The 19,264-nt window shown below is 38.0% G+C and overlaps 1 protein-coding gene and 1 long non-coding RNA gene across 3 annotated transcripts in view; one reads left to right on the forward strand and one right to left on the reverse strand.

Moving 5' to 3' along the window:
• The first annotated feature begins 3,611 nt into the window (after positions 1 to 3,611).
• LOC125612898 lies at positions 3,612 to 4,521 on the forward strand. Its single transcript, XR_007343385.1, has 3 exons — positions 3,612 to 3,740; positions 3,881 to 3,997; positions 4,357 to 4,521. It is a non-coding gene; the product is annotated as an uncharacterized LOC125612898 (long non-coding RNA).
• The window catches only part of Galntl6 (polypeptide N-acetylgalactosaminyltransferase like 6), a 1,051,497-nt gene continuing 1,035,966 nt past the window's right edge, over positions 3,734 to 19,264 (reverse strand). For both annotated transcript variants that reach the window (XM_015486211.2, XM_048791957.1), the window contains one exon: positions 3,734 to 3,929. In XM_015486211.2, the coding sequence (XP_015341697.1) occupies positions 3,762 to 3,929 (168 nt within the window). In that variant the 3' untranslated portion in view covers positions 3,734 to 3,761. The remainder of the gene's footprint in view (positions 3,930 to 19,264) is intronic.

The following is a 19,264-nucleotide window of genomic DNA, read 5'->3' on the forward strand; positions in this document are numbered from 1 at the left end:
TTTCCAGTTCCTGTTTCTGTAATTATATTATACCCTTAGATTCCTGCTGGGGTAAAAAGGCCTAAAGAAATTTTATAAAGTGAGTCCCTAGGGATAAAACATCAAAATTCACAATGTCATATTGTTAGGATAGCTTTAAATTCTGGAAATATATAACTTAGCACTCCTCCCCAGGGGAGGGATGGGGAAATCACCTACCCCTGGGAAATTCTGTAATATTGAAAGAGAGAAAGCTAAAAGCAGATCTGGAGTGGCCTTGCCATCAACGCTCTTCTGAGTCACAGGTGTGTGAAGTCCTAGGCCATGGGAATGTCATCCAGCGACAGGTATGGCCTTCTATGACCGCTGGACAACCAGTTCTGTAATCAGAGCATCATTGTCCTTTTGAAGGGTCTGTCATAGACCTCATAATGCTGGTCTTTCTAAAAAAAGATGCCTTTTTACTCTTTCTTTATGGAGATAGCTAGGAAAAAAATTGAAACAGAAGTTTTCACCTGAAAGCAAGCAACATAAAGTAGATATTTGCTTACTTGTATTTTGACTGTTATCTTCTTCTAAGACATGTAATTGCCCCTGAAGAAAATGGTGTCGAGTATTGGTATTAGTTTCATGTTTTGAAAGAAACATGGAAAGCATGACCTAACACTTTTTTTTTCATTGACTGCAAGTTCATTTGCATTATGTGTTATTCATTTATTGTAGAAAGTTCTATGTTATCAATTCACAAAATAATCCTGGAACTTGCATTACTCACGGAGGCTTCTAATATGGCGAATACATTTAAAAACAGTCTTGTGAGCATATTAATATTTCTAAGTAAATAACAGTAGACATAGAAGCCAATACATTATTATTGCCATGGTATTATTTCAGCCCTGGAAAAAGTATAAATCCCACAAATAGTTCACAATTGTTTTACAGCATAGCATTTTCTCTGTAAATACATAAGAAGGACTTAAAAAATTAAGTATTTTTCTAGCTTCTGGTAAAAGTATATTTTATTATGGAGAAGTAGCAGTTTCTGTGGTCAGATTAACTTTAGGATGTTTTTCTTCCCATTCTGATAATAGGGTAGGTGTGTACTCTACTGTTCAATTTTCAAAACATGTCATTTGCAGAAATGGAAGTGTTTCTGAGGACTGTTCAGTCTCTTGTGCCAATAAAAAAAATGCAAGCATGTATTTTTATACTTTTCAGAACGGTAGTAGTGATGTCTCAAGCGAGTAGTCTTAGCCTTCAGTGGCATCAGAAATGCCTCCTTAAATGTGCTTATTGGCTGTACTGTGCCCTTTTGCTTATGTGCAGTTTCTCTAGGTTTTATTTTATTCTATATGTATGTTCCCCATGTGTACATATTTAATGATTGCTTGACAATTTGAAGTTCCAATTTTGAATTTAACATCTCAAGCTTGCCTTCATTTAAACAGGTTGTTCATTTCTTAGATAACATTCTTTTACTCAGAGAGTAGACCAATCTTTGTTGATCCCTGTGTGCCACACTAAGATGATACAGTATTCTGGTTTTCTCAAAGGACAGTGCCCAGTTAGTGAATGACATGATGACAGCATCCTAAGAGATCATTGCACAGCTGGGCTTCCCAGTGTACAGAACCCCAGGTTGTCTCTTTGGTACAACTGTAAATACCAGTCAACTGTTTAATGACATAATGTGAATTTTTATAGACTTCTCTAATTCTACAGCCAGACTGCTCTCTGAACACTTGAGATGAATCTTCACTCACTCTTTAGAAGTATTCAACACCCAGGTTAATTTCTCACTATTGATTTTCTCCTCTATGCATCTCGAATGCTTCAAGATCTCTTGACCTATACAAAATATCTCTGTGACAGTTGGTTTAAAAAGAACAGCTCTTCAAAAGAATGCTTGAAAATTCAGTGAAGATAATGAAATAACTCTTCCTCAATTGTTAGCAGAGCAGTTTAACTGGACATTTTGATTAGGTTTTGAAGAGAGAACAAAATCATTGAATATTTATAAGAAGGTGGTTTTGGAAGATGAAGGCTACTTTTGTGGACATCCCCAGGGAAGCATAGGATTCTAATCTAGTTACCCAAAATTTCCAGTTAAATTGGAGATATAATCAGAATCACCTTGAGCCACAGAGTGAGAGAGCACAGCACAGGAGACAAATACACAGGAATAAAGGTCAGAAGACCTGTCAGCCCTTTCAGGAGTTGGGCCTCTCTGGGCTTTTGCTATTAATCTAAAAATAACAAAGGGATTGGATTTCAGGAGTCTTCCTAGTTCTAAAATTCAGCGGTCCATATCTAAGACAATATATATATATATATTTGTGTGTGTGTGAACAGAAAAAGACAAGTTAAAAGAAAAATAACAAAAGCTATGTTAAAAACATTCTTGTACCTGACAAAACTTGAGAAATGGGTAATAAAAGTGATTCTTTCCTCTACAGACCCATTTTGATACCTGTATATTCTTCCCCAAACCCATGGTTATTTAAAAGGAAAACATTCTTTTAAGAATTAAACATACCACTTCAGTTTTTGAATTAATACTTTCTTGACCTCTGAAATATTGCCCCATTAACAGAAAACGGTGTCAGAAGCACTTTATTAATGGTAACTCCTTTTATGGGCTTCCAAATAAAACAGCAACATCATTAATATCAACAATATAAAGCAAACAAACAAACAAATAAAAAATCCCCACCAAAATAACGAAATAAAACCACTCTAAGTTCCCAGCACTGATTAAATAGGATTGAAGTAAACCAAGCCATTTTTACATGTCACGTGGAGTGTAGATTTATTTGGGTTTAAGAATCTCCTAAACAAATCACATCAACCTCACTCCATTTTCCTTCCTTAATAAAAAGTATGACTGGACAAACATCAGACTTTAAAAATTCTAAAAATAATAGAAAAGTAAAAATAGATTTCCTAGAGAAATCTCCTTAATCTTTTTTATGGTTTGCTGCTTCTGTGAAATCTTTCTTTGGAGTAACTTGGTAGCATAGTTTTTTTTTTGTTGTTGTTGTTGTTCTTAACTGGATTCATAACAAGGGCACTGAGTAGAACTTCAGCTGATTTATGGAGCATGAACTTTTATGAACAAAAAGTAACTTCTGCTCTACAAGGAAAATGGCAAGTGTAAACGAAAACATGGGAACACTGGAAGTCCATTTCATTATGTGATTTTAAGTCATATTAAATATCGCACCCTTGTTTAAAAATAAAACAAAAGGAAACAGAATGGTATGAGCACTCTAAAATCATCTGCAGCACTTTTAAGGGTTAAACCTGCTTAACCCATTCTTAGTTAGAGAATGGCACCAAAGAGTACAGCTCACCCCTTAAGCGTGGCTAGTTCTAAACCTGTGGTAGCCTCAGGTTGTCAGAGCAGTCATGCACTCCATTTCCGCCCCCCTCCCACCCAATTAATAGGATCCATTCATAGCTACTCACTACTGCAGGATTTGACCTGAGAAATGCTAGGATTTATTAACTCAGCAGTTGTTTCGAAAAGTCCCTAAATATCTTCACCCTTGGCCAGCAAGGGAACTGCTTGCTAGTCTCGAGTTCTCAGAAGCAGCTGGTGAGGTTCTCAGCCAAGTTCTTGAGATGCAGGAAGTTCCTCAGGACAACCTACTTTGACATGGCATTTACAAATCTTTAAACCAGGCTTCCTGGATCTAGGAAATGTTATTCCTGACTCCTTTGACCCAGATGCTGGCTAAAATTTAGTTCACAATCTGCAGGTAATCATTCTTTCTCTCTTCCTAGGAGCTGGCATGGTGGCTAAATTTTTCTAAAACAGTCATATTAACGTGTTCAAAAATCCACTGCTGAGTCTCAGACAGAGGGTCACATCTGGCCATGAAAATCTTCTTCTCCGCAGGGTTGCAATCCATGCAGCTGTTGCTCACAGAATGGAATAATGTTCTGTCCTGGAGGGATCAGAAAGAAAAGACTGACATAAAGCATACTGAATACTTAGAGCCCCAAATATACAACTGTAAGTATTTGTTAAATTTGTATAAACAGGGGCTGGGGATGTGGCTCAAGCGGTAGCGTGCTCGCCTGGCATGCGTGCGGCCCGGGTTCGATCCTCAGCACCACATACAGACAAAGATGTTGTGTCCGCCAAATACTAAAAAATAAATATTAAAAAAAAATTTGTATAAACAGACTAGTTTCCGAATCAAATGGTTTGTCAACATGGAACACCGTTTTCTAGGATCTGCTGGAACTAGAGCTTCTGAGCAGGTTCAATCAGACACACACACACACACACACACCCACACACACACACCCCATTCATTCATTCATTCATTCATTTTTAAAAAAGTAATCCATTTATTTCTTGCTTTTCAGTGAGCATTTTACTACATATCTGAAGGTGAGTACATGGATTGCTTTTCAAATAGCTAATAATTTAGCCATTGTGGGGAGAAACATGAAACAAGCACATGTCAAAAACAAAGACCAAAAAAACCCTATCATTTAGTTCACACTCAACATAACACACCCACACATAGTCAAAAGAACCAAAGTTTCCCTGCCCTCACATTGAGCCTCTAATGGGAAAGAGAAATACAAAAAGAAAGAGGAACCAAATGCCACAAGCTCAGCAGCCTTCTTCAGAAGAGGAATATGGGGATGGGGACAAGTGACAATAACTGAAAGTACAAAGTCAGATTTGTTAGCTCTCCAGCTTCAGACTCTTCTCAGCTCCTTTAGTGACATAACGTCAGTTCCTGTGGCTTTTAGTAAAATGGAAGAGGTAACATTTGCTTGAAAAAGAAGCACAAGACACACATGACAGAGTTAACAGCTCAGTGACTGAACAGTACTCATTCCCAGGGCACAAAATTTAAGTGCTGAGAAAGCTCAGTATCTAAACAAGTTCTACTGACACACACCCTGTTTTATTTGTGTACACAGGCGAAGAAGGGAATGCTTAAACAAAAAGATCTTTCCTTAACTAGCATCAGACTTTTATCTCTTGTGGTGTTTATGATTTAAAGAATAACTTGAAGAAATGTCTTCAAGCCATTGTTTAAATTTTAGGATCAAGTTATGTTTTATTATTTACCTTAGGAAGTGAGTAGAGGTTCTGGTTATTTTTTTCTTTAAGCGAGGAGTACTTGCAATGCTTTTAGATTTAGAACTTTCTCAGCCACCCTTGGTAAACACTTCTGAGTTGTTCCTGGTTGTTAAGACTCTATCAAACCAATATTTAATGTCCTTTTGAGATCAGGATGTTTGCATAGGTCAGTACTAATGAAGGAAAGGAGGAATAAGGAAGGAGAAAGGCAACCTGCCTGCACTTCAGTTTGCATGTTTCTATTTTTAGTGTAAACAAAGACCTATGCCTAATACAAAGGATCACTATTCTACTCTCTTGAAAGGTGCAGGTCAATTTCACTTCCTTTACACAGAGGTCTCCTTACATCTTTTCCCCCTCTTTCTTATTAACTCCACGGGAATCTGACCTTAGGGGAAGGTTCTGAGAAACTTTGTCCTACTCTGGTCTACAAGAGGACATTCTAGGAGGAAAGAGATGGCACTCAGCAGCTTGCTCTACACATTTATTCTTCCTTGGGGTCCTAGATGTTTGGTGCTGCAGCTCTCCAGCAATCTCCTTCCTTGTGTTCCCCTCTTCCTTCCAGAATCTCTTACATTAAGATCCCACCCCAAACATTTATCAGTTTAGCTGCATAGACTTAATATAATTTTTCGGAGAACATTAATTTTTTTTTTTTTTGCAGTACTGGGGATTGAACCCAGGGCTTTGCACATACTAGGTAAGCATTCTGCCACCGAGTTATATCCCTCATCCCTCAAAGAGCCTTCTTGGGTTGTACTATTCATGAAAATTCTGTGACCTGCTAAATTCTGATGCACAGGTTCCCTGCTCATGTACCACTTTTCCCTCTTCACTATCTGCATTTCTTCTGATTGTTACTTTTATCAATATTAGCTTAAGTGGGACCTCCATATACTTAGTCTCTTCTTCAAAACACATATTTTCACAAAAGCTTAAAAAAGAAAAGGAGCAGAACATGTTTCTATTCTCTTCCTTCACCAGCTTGTGTACCTTAGTACCTATGCAAAAGTGAAAGCAGATTTCCTGAACATTTCATTTTTTGGAACATCATTTCCTGAGCCATAAGGCGATCATATTTTTCCAAATCCCACAGGGAACACATGTTCCTACGGATACAGGTATACTCATGGGTACAGCTAGGCAGGTTATGCAGATTCAGCACTATCCTGAACAATACAGAATGTTTTCTGTGCTTGTACTTCATTGTTCTAAAAAAGAGTTGAAAAATTGAACTCCCTATATCTATCTAATGTCTCAGAAGTTTCATCAGTACATTAGATAAATCTCTTAGGCCTCTCCTAGCCATAAAATTGGATGAACATTTTATTCCAAAGTTCACTGGTCACAGAGACCAATGACAGGATGTCAAACTAGAGACCATCTGCAGTATCCAGTAGATCAACAGATTGATTGTTCTCTTTATAGACTGAGTTGTGTTCACCCTTATCCTTGGAGTGTCCAGCAGGCTCCAGAGATAAAGCTTCTGGAAACATCCCCAGCCTTCACCTGAGCATACATTTTTCACTTTTTGACTTTGGAGGCTAGGTGATTGCCATCTTTACATTCTGACTCAGCCAAGGCTCTGGATTACTAAGTGTCTTCACAGATGCTTTTGCTGATTGAAATTAATTCAGTGGTTCAAGTAATCATTCTTTAAATGTGTACTGTTGTTCCACAACAGCCCTTCACTCCTTTGCCCTTCAACTTGTTGGTCATGGAGCAATGGCCATTAATAGAATGGGGTATGGGTTTTCTGTGGGATAGACTTCTGACTATCTTAGCAAGTGTGCAGTTCCATAACTGTCCTCCATAAATGGTGACAGAATTTGTCCTTTCTTTGCTTCTAACCAAATTGTTCTTTGTTCAGTCCCGAGGCATGGCATAGCATAAGCTCTGGCTGTTCACAAGTTATACGTTCCACTTTTGCTTTACCTCTCCTGCTTCCATGGATGCCCACTACCTTGTTTTACATGTTTTATTTTTTGAGATTTTTTTGGAATGTTATGTTTTATCTAAGAAAATTAGAAGTTATTGATCAGGAAATGCATACATTCAGATCCAGGATTACTGAACTGCCCTTCATAATCAATGCCCAGTGCCAAGCCAATCGGCCCACACTGAAAATTATGGGTGGAACTTTTAAGGTAGGTCACTGAAAGAGACACCATTGCAAAGTCAACCTATGGTTGGCTTCTGTGTGACACCTTGTGGCATTCACACAGCTGCAGTAAATTGTATTAAGTTCTATATTAACATAGAGTCTGAACTTTAAAAGAATGAGTGTGCTGCAGAAAATCATGCCAGATTTGGCTTAGGGTCAGAAGACCCTAAACACACAAAAGATAATAAAGTAGAGGTATGAATGCATAATGCATCGGAAGATGAGTCTAGAAATGAAACAATCACAGGGAAGGAGGACAGACAACACAGTCCTGGGTGAAGGGCTTGGGATTTGTGGCCATCAGGGATTTGGTTTGTAGCTCAGCGGCAAAGTTGCTTTTCTAGCATGTGGAAGGCTGTGTGTTTGATCCCAACATGTCAAAATAAAATGTCATAAGGGATTTGTATCCAATCCCAGCCATGCCACTTGCTTGCTGGGTGACTTTGGAAATGTTAATTCAGTGAACCTCAGTTTACCTACTTGGAAAATGTAGATTATGCCTTACAAGTTTGCTGTAAGGATAAAATGTGCAATTTCTGTCACAATATCCTTCATACAAGTAAGTAACCAAGTAATGATGATTCTATTCTCTCTTTCCCCTAATTTATTTTTAGTCAGAAATCATCCCCACTTCTAAAAATCTGAATGCACTAACCATCTGGTCTGAGACCAGCTATTTCAATACCAAATTGTATTTTCTGAAATCCTGGTAAAATAGTTTGAAAATTTCATTCTCTAACAAATGCTTATCCAAACTGAACAATACTACTTCCCAATTTCAGCAAAAGGGTTAATGGAACAAAGGTATCTATGGCTCTGAAATTAGCTCTTCTGTTTAACTATGGTGGGTTTGTACCTGGTCTATGTGTTTAGGTGAATATATGACTATCTTTTGAACTCTCTGGAAGAAAGACCTATTAGGGTTTTTTTTTTTCCCCTGCTGATTTTTTTATTGGAATATATTAGTCAGGCCAGTTGAGTTAAACAAACACTTATAAAGTATCTTTTAGTTTTTGGTCTTAAAAGGAAAGAGGCACATAAAGGTAACATCCGACTCAACAAATAGAGGAGATTAATAGGTAAACAAGAAAAGTTTGAAGTCAGAAAGTGTCAGTATAGATGAGGGTGAATAGGATACATTATGTTATTTCAGACATAGGGCATAAGGATGTAAAATGACACATACACTTACAATTCAATATTCCACAAAAAATGGATGGGTACCTCCTATTTGTCAGGCACTGTTTTAGGTCTTGGGTACATCAATGAACTTAATGAGATAAATATCCCTCCCCTGCTGACTCAGATTCCAAAGGTAAGGGTGAGAATGGAGGATTGGGGCATAGAAAATAAGCAAATGAAGTTAACAGGTACAATACACAGCCTGTTCAAAGGTGATATGAACAGGAGATGAGGAGGTCAGGAGGATCTGGAGTGACAGGGATGGCACCAGTAATTAATGAAAATTAGAGCAGCCAGGGCAAACCTCATTGAGGAGGTGACATTTGAGCAGTCTTGAAAGAAAGAAATGGAATTCGCCTCATAAATACTTGGATGAAAAGGGTCCCAGACAGAGCAAAGGCCTTAATCGAGTATGCAGCCTGCTGGGTCACAGGAACAGCCAGGAAGTCGGGGTGATGGCAATGATGTGAGAGGGGGTGAAGCACTAGATCAAGACGTAAGGACCAGCAAGTCATTTGGTGCAGCTGGAACACAGGGAGCATGGTGAAACATTCTGGATGATGATATCCAAGAGGTAGACAGGGCCACATCATGAAGAGACTAGGGTACAGTGCTCAAGCTTAATTTTTCATGCAAATGTTGGGGAGCTGTCGTTGGAGGATTTAACAGAACAAAGTCACAGTTCTATATGTAGGCTGGCAGTGGGGACAGTGAGTTGGGGTAAGAAGACACTGGGCTCCAGCGCGAGAGAACAGCCAGAACTTACCCCCAAAACCCAGATTTCAGCTGTTGCAAAAGCAAGAATAATGAGGATGATTTGGGGACGACTGGGGGTGATCTAAAGGATATTTAAGAAAGCAAATGCATAGCGTGGTCTGGTTAATGAGGTGTGGGGGTTGAGGTAGAAAAGAAGGTGGGTGACTGAAGAAAAAACTGTATTCGATGAAGAAATGCAGAAAGAGGGACAGGACCAGGGATGGCAATGGCATTGATTTCTATTTTGGACCTATGAGTTAGAGGTGTTTATGGGACATCCTGACTTAGGTGCCCAGTACACAGCTGGATGGGCTGCACATCAGGATGGCTCCTCTACAGCTGGGGAGAACTGAGTTATCCCCTCTGACAAATTTCCATGCAAATAGCAAATTTAATGATAAAAGGACACACGTTGAGAGAGAACTCCTTCGTGTCTAATGCCTCTGGTGTAATATGGATTGTGAGGGAATGGAGACTTGGGGTTATGAGACTAGTTTTTAATTTTACTTTTGTCCCTGTTAATCACCTTTTATGTTTCCTTCTTTTGTCAGTGATTCAGGTTTTCTATCTATAAAATAAATGGAGTGGGAAAGAGGAGAGTGGGATAAGATAAACAACAACAAAAAAATGATCTGCTTTCCCACCTCTTAGGGCTGTGAAGAACGAGGTTGATGGATGACTGTCCTGGGGGCTCTCTAGCAGAGAGACGTGTCAGGTGGCTTTTTCTGCCTAGCACTGTTGGCTTCTGAGAGAATGCAAATGACACTGTGACAGGCATAAAAGGGACAAAGCAGTCTTATTATCTAGTCTTTTCCATTTTTCCTTTGACAGGTAGAATTCCTCACAGGAAAATAAACTGGTCTTCTTGCATCAGTGTTTAATTTGGCCAATCAGAAATAATGCCTACTCACTCCACTTGGTGTGTATGCTGCAATCGTGCTACCTGCAGCCAGTCTTCTACCCCTTCTCTGCTCCTCTTGCCAGATTTTCTGGGCTATACACGGTGATTTGTGTGATGTACTTTCAATTCTCCTCAGTGCAACTAAATCATTTAAAAATCTCTTCTGATGTTTTAAATCCCTCCTCTTCAAACCATTTAAGACCTCTTGCTCTCTTACCTAAATTTTTAACCTGACCTACAAGGTTTTGTATAATCCTGCCCCTAGCCAGATGCCTGACCTCATTTTTCTTTACATTCAAGCATGTCAACTGGCTTATCTCTGTTCTTTTGAGAAAACTAAGATTCCGCCTACCTCAGGACCTTTGCACAAGTTTATCCATAAGTCTGGGATCTTTTATCAACTTCTTTACCCTTATAATTCCTACTTGCCTTTTAGGTCTTCTTTTAAAAGTTCTAGAAACATTGCCTATTCCTCTGATCTGGATAGTGCCTAGTATTTTATGTGCTTATATTACCCTAAGTACTTCATTTATTTAAACACTTCTTTGCTTCCCCTCTAGATTGAAAGCTTCATGAGTAGAGAAAACCATCTCTTTCAGTTGTTTTTATCTGTGAATATCTCTTGTCCTCTCAGTAAACCTGCTCAGAGTCCTAGCAACATAAAAGCTACTATTTATTGAGTGCATACCTGTGTCAGATGGTGCTAAGTATTTAACCCAGACTTTTTCATCTTTTACTACCCAAACCACGGCGCAACCTGAAGAAATAGTGCAAGTGAACAAACAGACAGCTAGATTCATTCAACAGCATACTAATTAAGCATCTACTGTGTGCCACACTGTCTTTAATGTGCTAGAAGTACTGTATGAAACAAAGCACAGAGAAATCCCTGCTATTATGAAATTAACATTCTAATATTTAATAATAAATAGCTAAAATAGTACAGAAATATTCAGTATAAAAATCAACTAGTTAGTCCATCCTCTCCTGTACAAAAACCTATCTGGAGAGTTTGCAATCACACCAGAAGAGAGCTTGCTGAACACATGAAATAGTAATAGCTAACATTAATTGAATTCAATACATTCCGGCTGTAGGTGAACTTAAATTTTATTTAATCATCACAACAGCCTTCTAGAGTAAATTCTATTATTATCTTCATTTTGTAAATGAGGAAGTAGAAATGCATAATAAGGAAGTTTCCCAAGGTGCCAGAGCCAGGACCCACAGTAGAGCCAGTGACTCAAAGTGTCAGGCCCCTCCGGACCCAAAACCTGGGCTCATAACCTCCCAAGTTGTGTCTCGTTTTTCTCAGTGACTGAGCTTACCAGCAGTTCTGTTCCTTGCCTACATCTGCTTGGCAGGGAAGAATGGTCCTCATCAGCAAATGCTAATTTAAATATTTCATAGCTCCTATTGCCGAGATTCTTTTTCTGGTTTGACAGTCTAGATCTTGGCAGGCATTCAATTCAGTGTTATGTAAGAGCCCAAGGAGAGTGTGTGACAGAGCCATGCTACCTCTGGGTGACTAGACAATGGCAGTTCCACATGTTACCTAAAACGGTATGTTGAAATGGCAAAGGTTAGAATGTTGTGACAACTAAGTAACTTCAGCTGGGAGAGACATAGATGAGAACAGAATGGAAGATGGCACTATTTGAAAGGTCGTTCTTTTCACTTCCTCATTAGCTTTGGCTCAGAATGATCATTAGCTCTTCCCTAGACTCCTTTCAAGGGACCAGGACTTGCCTTTGACTTTGAAGGAAATACTTAAGCAGAGGAGTCCCAAAACTATTTTCATAATGGTAGCACGAATTAAGTAAATATTCACCTTCAAAAGTGACTAATTCTTATTATGTGTTTTATGCTGAATTGTTTGTTTAAAAATAAACAGTCTCCCTACATGGTCACTTCCTGCTGAAGCAGACTACACTGGCACATGTTATACTCCCTCTTGAAAAGATGTTTTTTTTGCTAGGATGAACGAGATGACCCTTCTGGGAGTTAGGATGGTTCTTTTATTGATAAGGTGGCTAAATTGTCAATTTGAACCGAAGTCATCTTACTGTACAATAACTAATACCCTAGAGTATAGTAACTTAATTCTATTACGAACAAGGGGATGCTGTGTGTGACACTGTACATATGGTTTTCAACAACATGTGTAAAAAGTCCATCTTAGTTTTCTTATGGGCAAAGATTGTGGTCTAGAAAGTATTACTATTAGGTGATTTTATATCTGGTTGAGTAACTTCCTCCAAATTATGCTCATTAACGGATCAGTGTCTTCTCTATTATATGGTAGAGGGCTCAGGGCTCAGTTAACTGACTTTTGCATTGGGATCAGCAATTTAAATGAGGATGTGAATGGATGCTGATCCAATCTGTGAATGGAACAAAATAGTTAAAAAATGCCAAAAATCCACATTGGGGAAGAACTTGTTAGATAGATTTATTTTTTATTTTTTATTTTTTGTGCTGGGGGTTGTGTATGCTAAGTATCTTCTCTGTCATTGAGCTACATCCTCAACTTGTGAGACAGAATTTAATAGGCACAAACTAATAGCTACACAAATATAAAAGATGGATTATATAGATAGAAGTTAAGAGATGTGTCTAACAAATTAACAGAGAAAGATTGTGTGTGTGTGTGTGTGTGTGTGTGTGTGTTTAAACATTGAACGCTCATTAACAAGCCCAGCATGTGAAGTTAAGGCAGAAAATCAATCAACTCAGGCTATGTTAGAGACAACACCGCTCATAACAAAGGACGCTGGAAACTCATTCTACTTTTCTTGGTGAAAACACATCTAGAATATTGTGCTCTTTCTGGGCAAGATGCCACTTTCTAGAACTTTCTGGATAGAGTGTTCTGGAGATTATGGTAGATCCAAATTAAGGTCCTACGAAGAGCTGTAGCTAGAAATTGAGCCATTTAATCAAAAGTAAAGATGAAAGACCACAGAAGCATTGTTAAATATTTGGGGTTTGTCTTGGGCAAAATGAATTAAGTTTAATTTGTATGGTACCAAATCCCAAGGAAGAGCTTTCTAACAATTGGAACTGTCCAGAAATGAATGGGCTGAACTAGAAGAGTATAACTGCCCAACTGTGACCACAAATCCAGGATTTCATAAATACTTCATAAATCAGAACAAAGGTGAATGACAAGCCTTTTAAGTTAAACTCATTGCTTACCTTTTTCTCATTTTGGGTCCTAAATCAATACCCAACCAGAATGATTTAAAATAACCACCTATGGCCCTCCATCTGGCATCTTTGTGAGCCAGCAAAATTTTATGAGTTGAGAGGCCAAAGCCGTGGCATATAAGTTAAAATAAGAAGTCAAATGTAGGCACAGACCAAGAACTCCAGCCGCCCATTTTTAAACCAATGAGTCTATGATATTGTTGTTAATTTAACCTGACAGATACCTTCTTATTGGCACTCCCTGTTTGTTAAGTCCCTTCATGTGGAAGTTAAACTTCCTTAAGTAGAACTTGTTCTTATGAGAACATCCAATAGTTAGATAAGGTAATTTAACATCTTTCACTTTTGGTCTTTGGGGAGGATTTTAATGCAGTTTTGAATCAAAATGATGATGATAATGATAATAATAATAATAATAATAATAATAATAATAATAAGTTAAGTTTTATCCCAAACAGCATGAAGCTCAGGAAGAATAGCTTCATATTAATAATGGGACCTAGTGGATCATTAGTCAATGAATAGTCATTTAGAAACTTTGTATATTGGATATTAGGCAGGCCATATAGAAATGTGGAAAAAAGGTACTTGACCTCAAGTGGCTAAGAGGAGACAAATTAACTAACCACGGTTGGTAAATGTTTCAGGTACAAAGAAAGGAACAGAATGGTAAAGGAGCACAGGTAGACGGTCACATTCCACCTACAACAGGAGGGAGAAGTAGGTTAAAGAAAGTAGGTAAAACTTGAGCTAGAAAAGGAGTTTCTCCATCTGTTTATTAGAATCTCTCGGGATCTTCAAAAACTCTCAGTACCCAGGCCTCCCTTCCAGTCAGCATATCCCTATGCTGAGAGCACACAGCCTTAGTGAATGTACTTTATAATGTTTGGATTCCTGGTACTTTTATAATGTTTCATACTTGAGGCTTTTTCCTTTCTCTTCAAGATTTTCTGGGCTATTTTTGGCCCTTTCATTTCCATATAAATTTTAAGATTGGCTTCTCAATTTCCACAAACAGCCCTGCTGGATGTTCTAAAAGAACATCCTGGAGAGTGGCTAGGGATTTAACTGGTTTTGCATAAGTATATAAATCAATATGAAAACTGACATCTTTGCAATATGAAGTCTTACAATCCTTGAACATGATAGATGTCTCTCTGTTTTTAAGAATTCTTTGTAATGATGTTTTGTAGGCTTGTTTTTCTTCCTCCTTCCTTCCCTCCTTCCTTTATTTCCTGGGAATGGAATCCAGGGTCTCATGTGTGCCAGGCAAGTGCTTTACCACTGGACTCTACTCTCAGCCCTGTTTTGTAGCTCTCTGTGTGAAAGGTTCGTACATGTTTTGTGAGACTTATTCTTAGTTATCTTAAGATTTTCATGGTGACCAAAATAAAATCACTTTTAAATTTCATTTTATATATTTTGTTGTTGGCGTATACACATTTGATTTTCATCTTGGGGTTATGCCAAATGTACCTATTAGTTTTTAATAGTTTAGCTACGTAGTCTTTTTGTTTTCTAACCATCAAATACATCATTTGTGTGAATAGACTGATTTGTTCCTTTCTAATTTTTATATTTTTAAGTTCCATTTATTTGGCCTTTATTTTACACTGAATAGGATATGCGGTCTAAGATTGAATAGAAGTGATTACAGCTAACATTTTATTTTATTCTGTATCTAGAGGAAAGATTAACATTTTACTGGTAAAAATAGTGGTAGTCATGAGTTTTTAGATTTACCTCTTATTAAATTAAGTTAGTTTATTTCTATTAGTTTGCTTTCTATATGGAAAAGACTGTTATTATATATAATACAATAAGACATGTAACAGTATATAATATATATGACTGTTATTATATATAAGTATATAAACACACACATATGTATGTATATATGAATCACTTGCTTATTTGATTAATGCACATAAAATATTTCAGGAAACTATACACTAAAATATGAAAGAACAATAAAGCTACCAAGGTGAGTTAGGAGACTATCTTCATGACCTTGGTGCAAGCTGTGAATTCCCAAACAGAACAGAAACCACCCCACCATAAAGAATAGCTTTTCATTAACACTCCACTGGAGAGAAAAAGGCAAGACAGTGACTGGAATAACCCAGATATCCAACAAAGCACTTGATTCTAGGTTTATGAAAAATCCCTAAAACTCTCTAAGAAAAAAAAAAACAAAACTAAACAACCCATGTTAAAAAAATGGTCAAAAAACTTAAAGAAATTTTCCACAAAGAAGATATCCCAAATGGCTAACAAACATCATATCACTTAACAATCACAGAATAAAACAACAACAAAACAAAAAATCCTGACAATGCCAAGTGTTGATGAGGGTGTGGAGCAACTGGACTTTCAGGAAGTTTCTAGCCCCTGCCCACTGCTCAACACCACTTTTGGATTTGAGTGTCTGCTGGTCCAACTTCCTGCCCTTGGCCAGCACATCCTTCTGCCTAAGGATTTTTCTCAGCCTCAGGTGCAGTTCTAACTGTAACAGCAGCAGGCTCGAGGTGTCAGAATAAACTCTCTGACTTGAGTGATGTATGACCAACCCAACTCCCTTGCTCTCTGATGTCTGTCTATACTATTCCTAGAGATCTTCAGTAAAATTTAGCACTAGTTATTTGCTGTGGCACTTGTTTGATAATATTCTTTCCCTGGCTCCCAAACCCCTCCCCATTTCATTTCCTTAGGCCCTATGAAATCCCCCCTCCCTACCAGAGGCAATCTCGCCAATAAACTACTGCACTCAAATTCCTAGTTTAGGTTATAGATCTGGGAAAACCCAAATTGAGAATAAGGCTATAGTCCACTAAAAATGTTTACTTAAGCAGGATATAAAATTCATACCCACAAATCAAATGCAATCTTATACATCAGTGATGAATCCACTGAAAGATAAATTAGGAAAACTACCTGGTTCACAATAGCTTTAAAAAAATTTTTGGAAATCAATCTAACAAAAGAAGTGAAAGACCATAATGAAAACTACAGAATACTAAATAAAGAAATTGAAGAAGATCTTAGAAGACAGAAAAATATACCATGCTCTTGGATAGTCAGAATTAACATTGTCAAAATGGCCATATTAATAAAAGTGTTATACAGATTTAATGAAATTCCTATTAAAATACCAATGACATTCTTCATAGAACTAGAAAAAGCAATCATGAAATTCATTTGGAAAAATAAGAGACCCAGAATAGCTAAAGCAATCCTTAACAAGAAATAACAAACAGGAGGCATCACAATACCAGACCTTAAGTTATACTACAGAGACATAGTAACAAAAATTGGATGGCATTGGCACTCAAACAAATCTATAGACCAATGGTATAGAATATAGGACACAGAGACAAATCCACATAAATACAGTTATGTTATACTAGACAAAGGTGCCAAAAACATACATAGAGAAAAGATAGTCTTTCCAACAAAATGTGCTGGGAAAACTGGAAATCCATATGTAGCAAGATGAATAGAGGTATTTTGGACTAGACAGAGGGGAGTGAAAAAAGGGGAGGGGGCCTGAGGGTAGGAATGATAATAGAATGAATCAGACATTATTGCCCTATGTGCATATATGATTACATGACCTGTGTAAACTCTATATCATATACAACACAATGAGTGAGAAATTATACTCCATTTATGTATGATGTATCAAAATGCATTCTACTGTCAATTCAACTAATTAGAACAAATGAAAAAATGAGTATTGAAATTAAAAAATGTTTACTTAAAAAGAAAAAAGTATGGGAGATTCTTCATTTGGATGGAAAACAACAGTTAATATTACTTAGGAGAGATGGCTTTGGTGTTGCAGGATATCAGGATATACTTCACCACTATTATCAATGTAAAAGCTGCATTTTTTACCCACACAGATGGAAATCTGATCATGTAATCAGAAGCTCTGCTAGAAGTTTCTCATCATTTATCTCAATTATTAGTCCCCTTATTTTGATGAGGAAGGTGAAAGTCAGTGTGAAATAACTTGTTCAAGATCACATTATAGCCAGGTATAGTGGTGCACACCTATAATCCCAGCTACTAGGGAGGCTGAGGCAAGAGGCCTGGGCAATTGAGCAAGACTCTGTCTCAAGATCAAATAAATGAAGAAAAAGACTGGGGATGTAGCTCAGTGGTAAAGTGCTCTTGGGTTCAATCCCCTGTACCTGAAAAATAAAACCCATTATAATTTTCATAATGATTTAGGGTGTGTTACATCTGACTAACTCCAAGGCTTGACCATTACATTGACCAGATTGCGAACCGTCAGGATGAGAATTGGAAGGTGAAGGCGCTTTATCATCGACTGATTGAGACATCAAATGCAGTCATAAAACAGAGGAATGCAATGACCAGATGTTGTAGAAACTGTCTCTGACTTCAGGATCAGAGGATAGGTTGGAGGGGGAAGGCCAGGGAAGGACAGCCAGCAGGAATATCCTTTAGGCTATAAATGCAATAACCCAGGGGCAAAAATGGAAAGGGCTGAAACCAGGATGGGGGTTATAGAAATGGCAGAGAGGGTGGATTCTAGGAATAATGGCCCGGGGAAGGGAGAGACAACTCGTGGTAACCAGACAGTTGTGGGGATTGAAGAAGATGAAAGGCAATTTCTTGATTCAGATGTTGAGAAGATTTGATTTTTGATTGAGGTTGCTTTGACAATCCACTGTTCTTGGAACAGGGGTCCCCCTGGTGGTGAAAGAGAACCAAGATTGGGATTCCCCTTCCTGAGTACCTACTATGGGATAAAGTTATGCAAATGAACATAGAAATAATATCATAGGGTAAGGATGCTCTTCTTCTTTTGTGATGGCAAAGAGCCACAGCTAAAAATAACCAAAAGCCAATTGTTGCTAACGGACCAGGAATTGGGGCCTAACAACAACCTTTATCCATTCAAACAAGGCAGCTTCTGTCACCATGATTTCCTCAGAATGTCCATGTCACTGAGAGAGGTTGGCTGGTATCAGTGGTACTAAATGCAACAAACATTCAGAGACTATCCCAGGGAGTGTTGATCTTATTTATTAAGAGATGGCAGAGCAAAGCCTAGAGACCTCAAAGCCAGTTCTATCTGAGTTTGTTGGCCTTGCCACAAATCTGCCAGTATCAGTTTTTTTCCTATGTCAATTATACACAATAGTACCTCGTGGGTACAAGGTCTGAGGTGATGTGTGTAAAGCACTAGCTCAATGCCTTCTCCTTGATGGTTGGAGGTGGAATAGTTATTACCCTCTGCCGCCCCTTAGGTAAAGTAGAGAGTCTTAGGGATGTGGGATGATTCATGAATATGCTAATAAAAGGGTGTTTTCCAAAGCAAACTCAAAAGATTGCTAAACTGTTGGAACCACTCTCTCCTCCAGCCTAGTAGTACATCTAAATAGACAAAATAGCACTCCAGAGAGATTTCTGTTTCTGTTTTCTCTCTTAGGTCTTGAGTGTAGCCCTTGGAATAAGAGGAATTTTCTAAAACAGGTATTTTGAATAGGCCTGAGTCATCAACCGAGATGAGATATTTCGGAAAATTTCCATTTTAAGCCTTTGGCATGCTCTTTATTAAGTATAAATACCTAGCTTGCTATATAAATACACACAGAGCGTAACTTTTGCTAAGTAACCCAAGGCCAGCAGCTTGAGACCTGAGAAGAGAGCCGCACACAATTGTATCTAGTGATTTCTTTCTCAAAAGCCTTTGGATCCTGGTAAGGTTTTAAGTGTTAAATCTCATAAGAATTACCTCTTGAAATCACCACAGCCTGTTTTTTCCCCCAGGAGATCTGTGTGCACACGAATTAGTTGGTCTTACCCATCTGTAAGCTTTTGTAAGTTCCCTAATGAAAACAACGGTATTTTCTTGGCTTAATCGCATATTATTGAGTGGTCTGTCCCTTATGCTATAAATATACAGTAATGAGGAGTGTTCTGCTCA

Source organism: Marmota marmota, unplaced genomic scaffold (genome assembly GCF_001458135.2).
Source record: "Marmota marmota marmota unplaced genomic scaffold, marMar, whole genome shotgun sequence".
In the NCBI taxonomy this organism is placed as follows: Eukaryota; Metazoa; Chordata; class Mammalia; order Rodentia; family Sciuridae; genus Marmota; species Marmota marmota.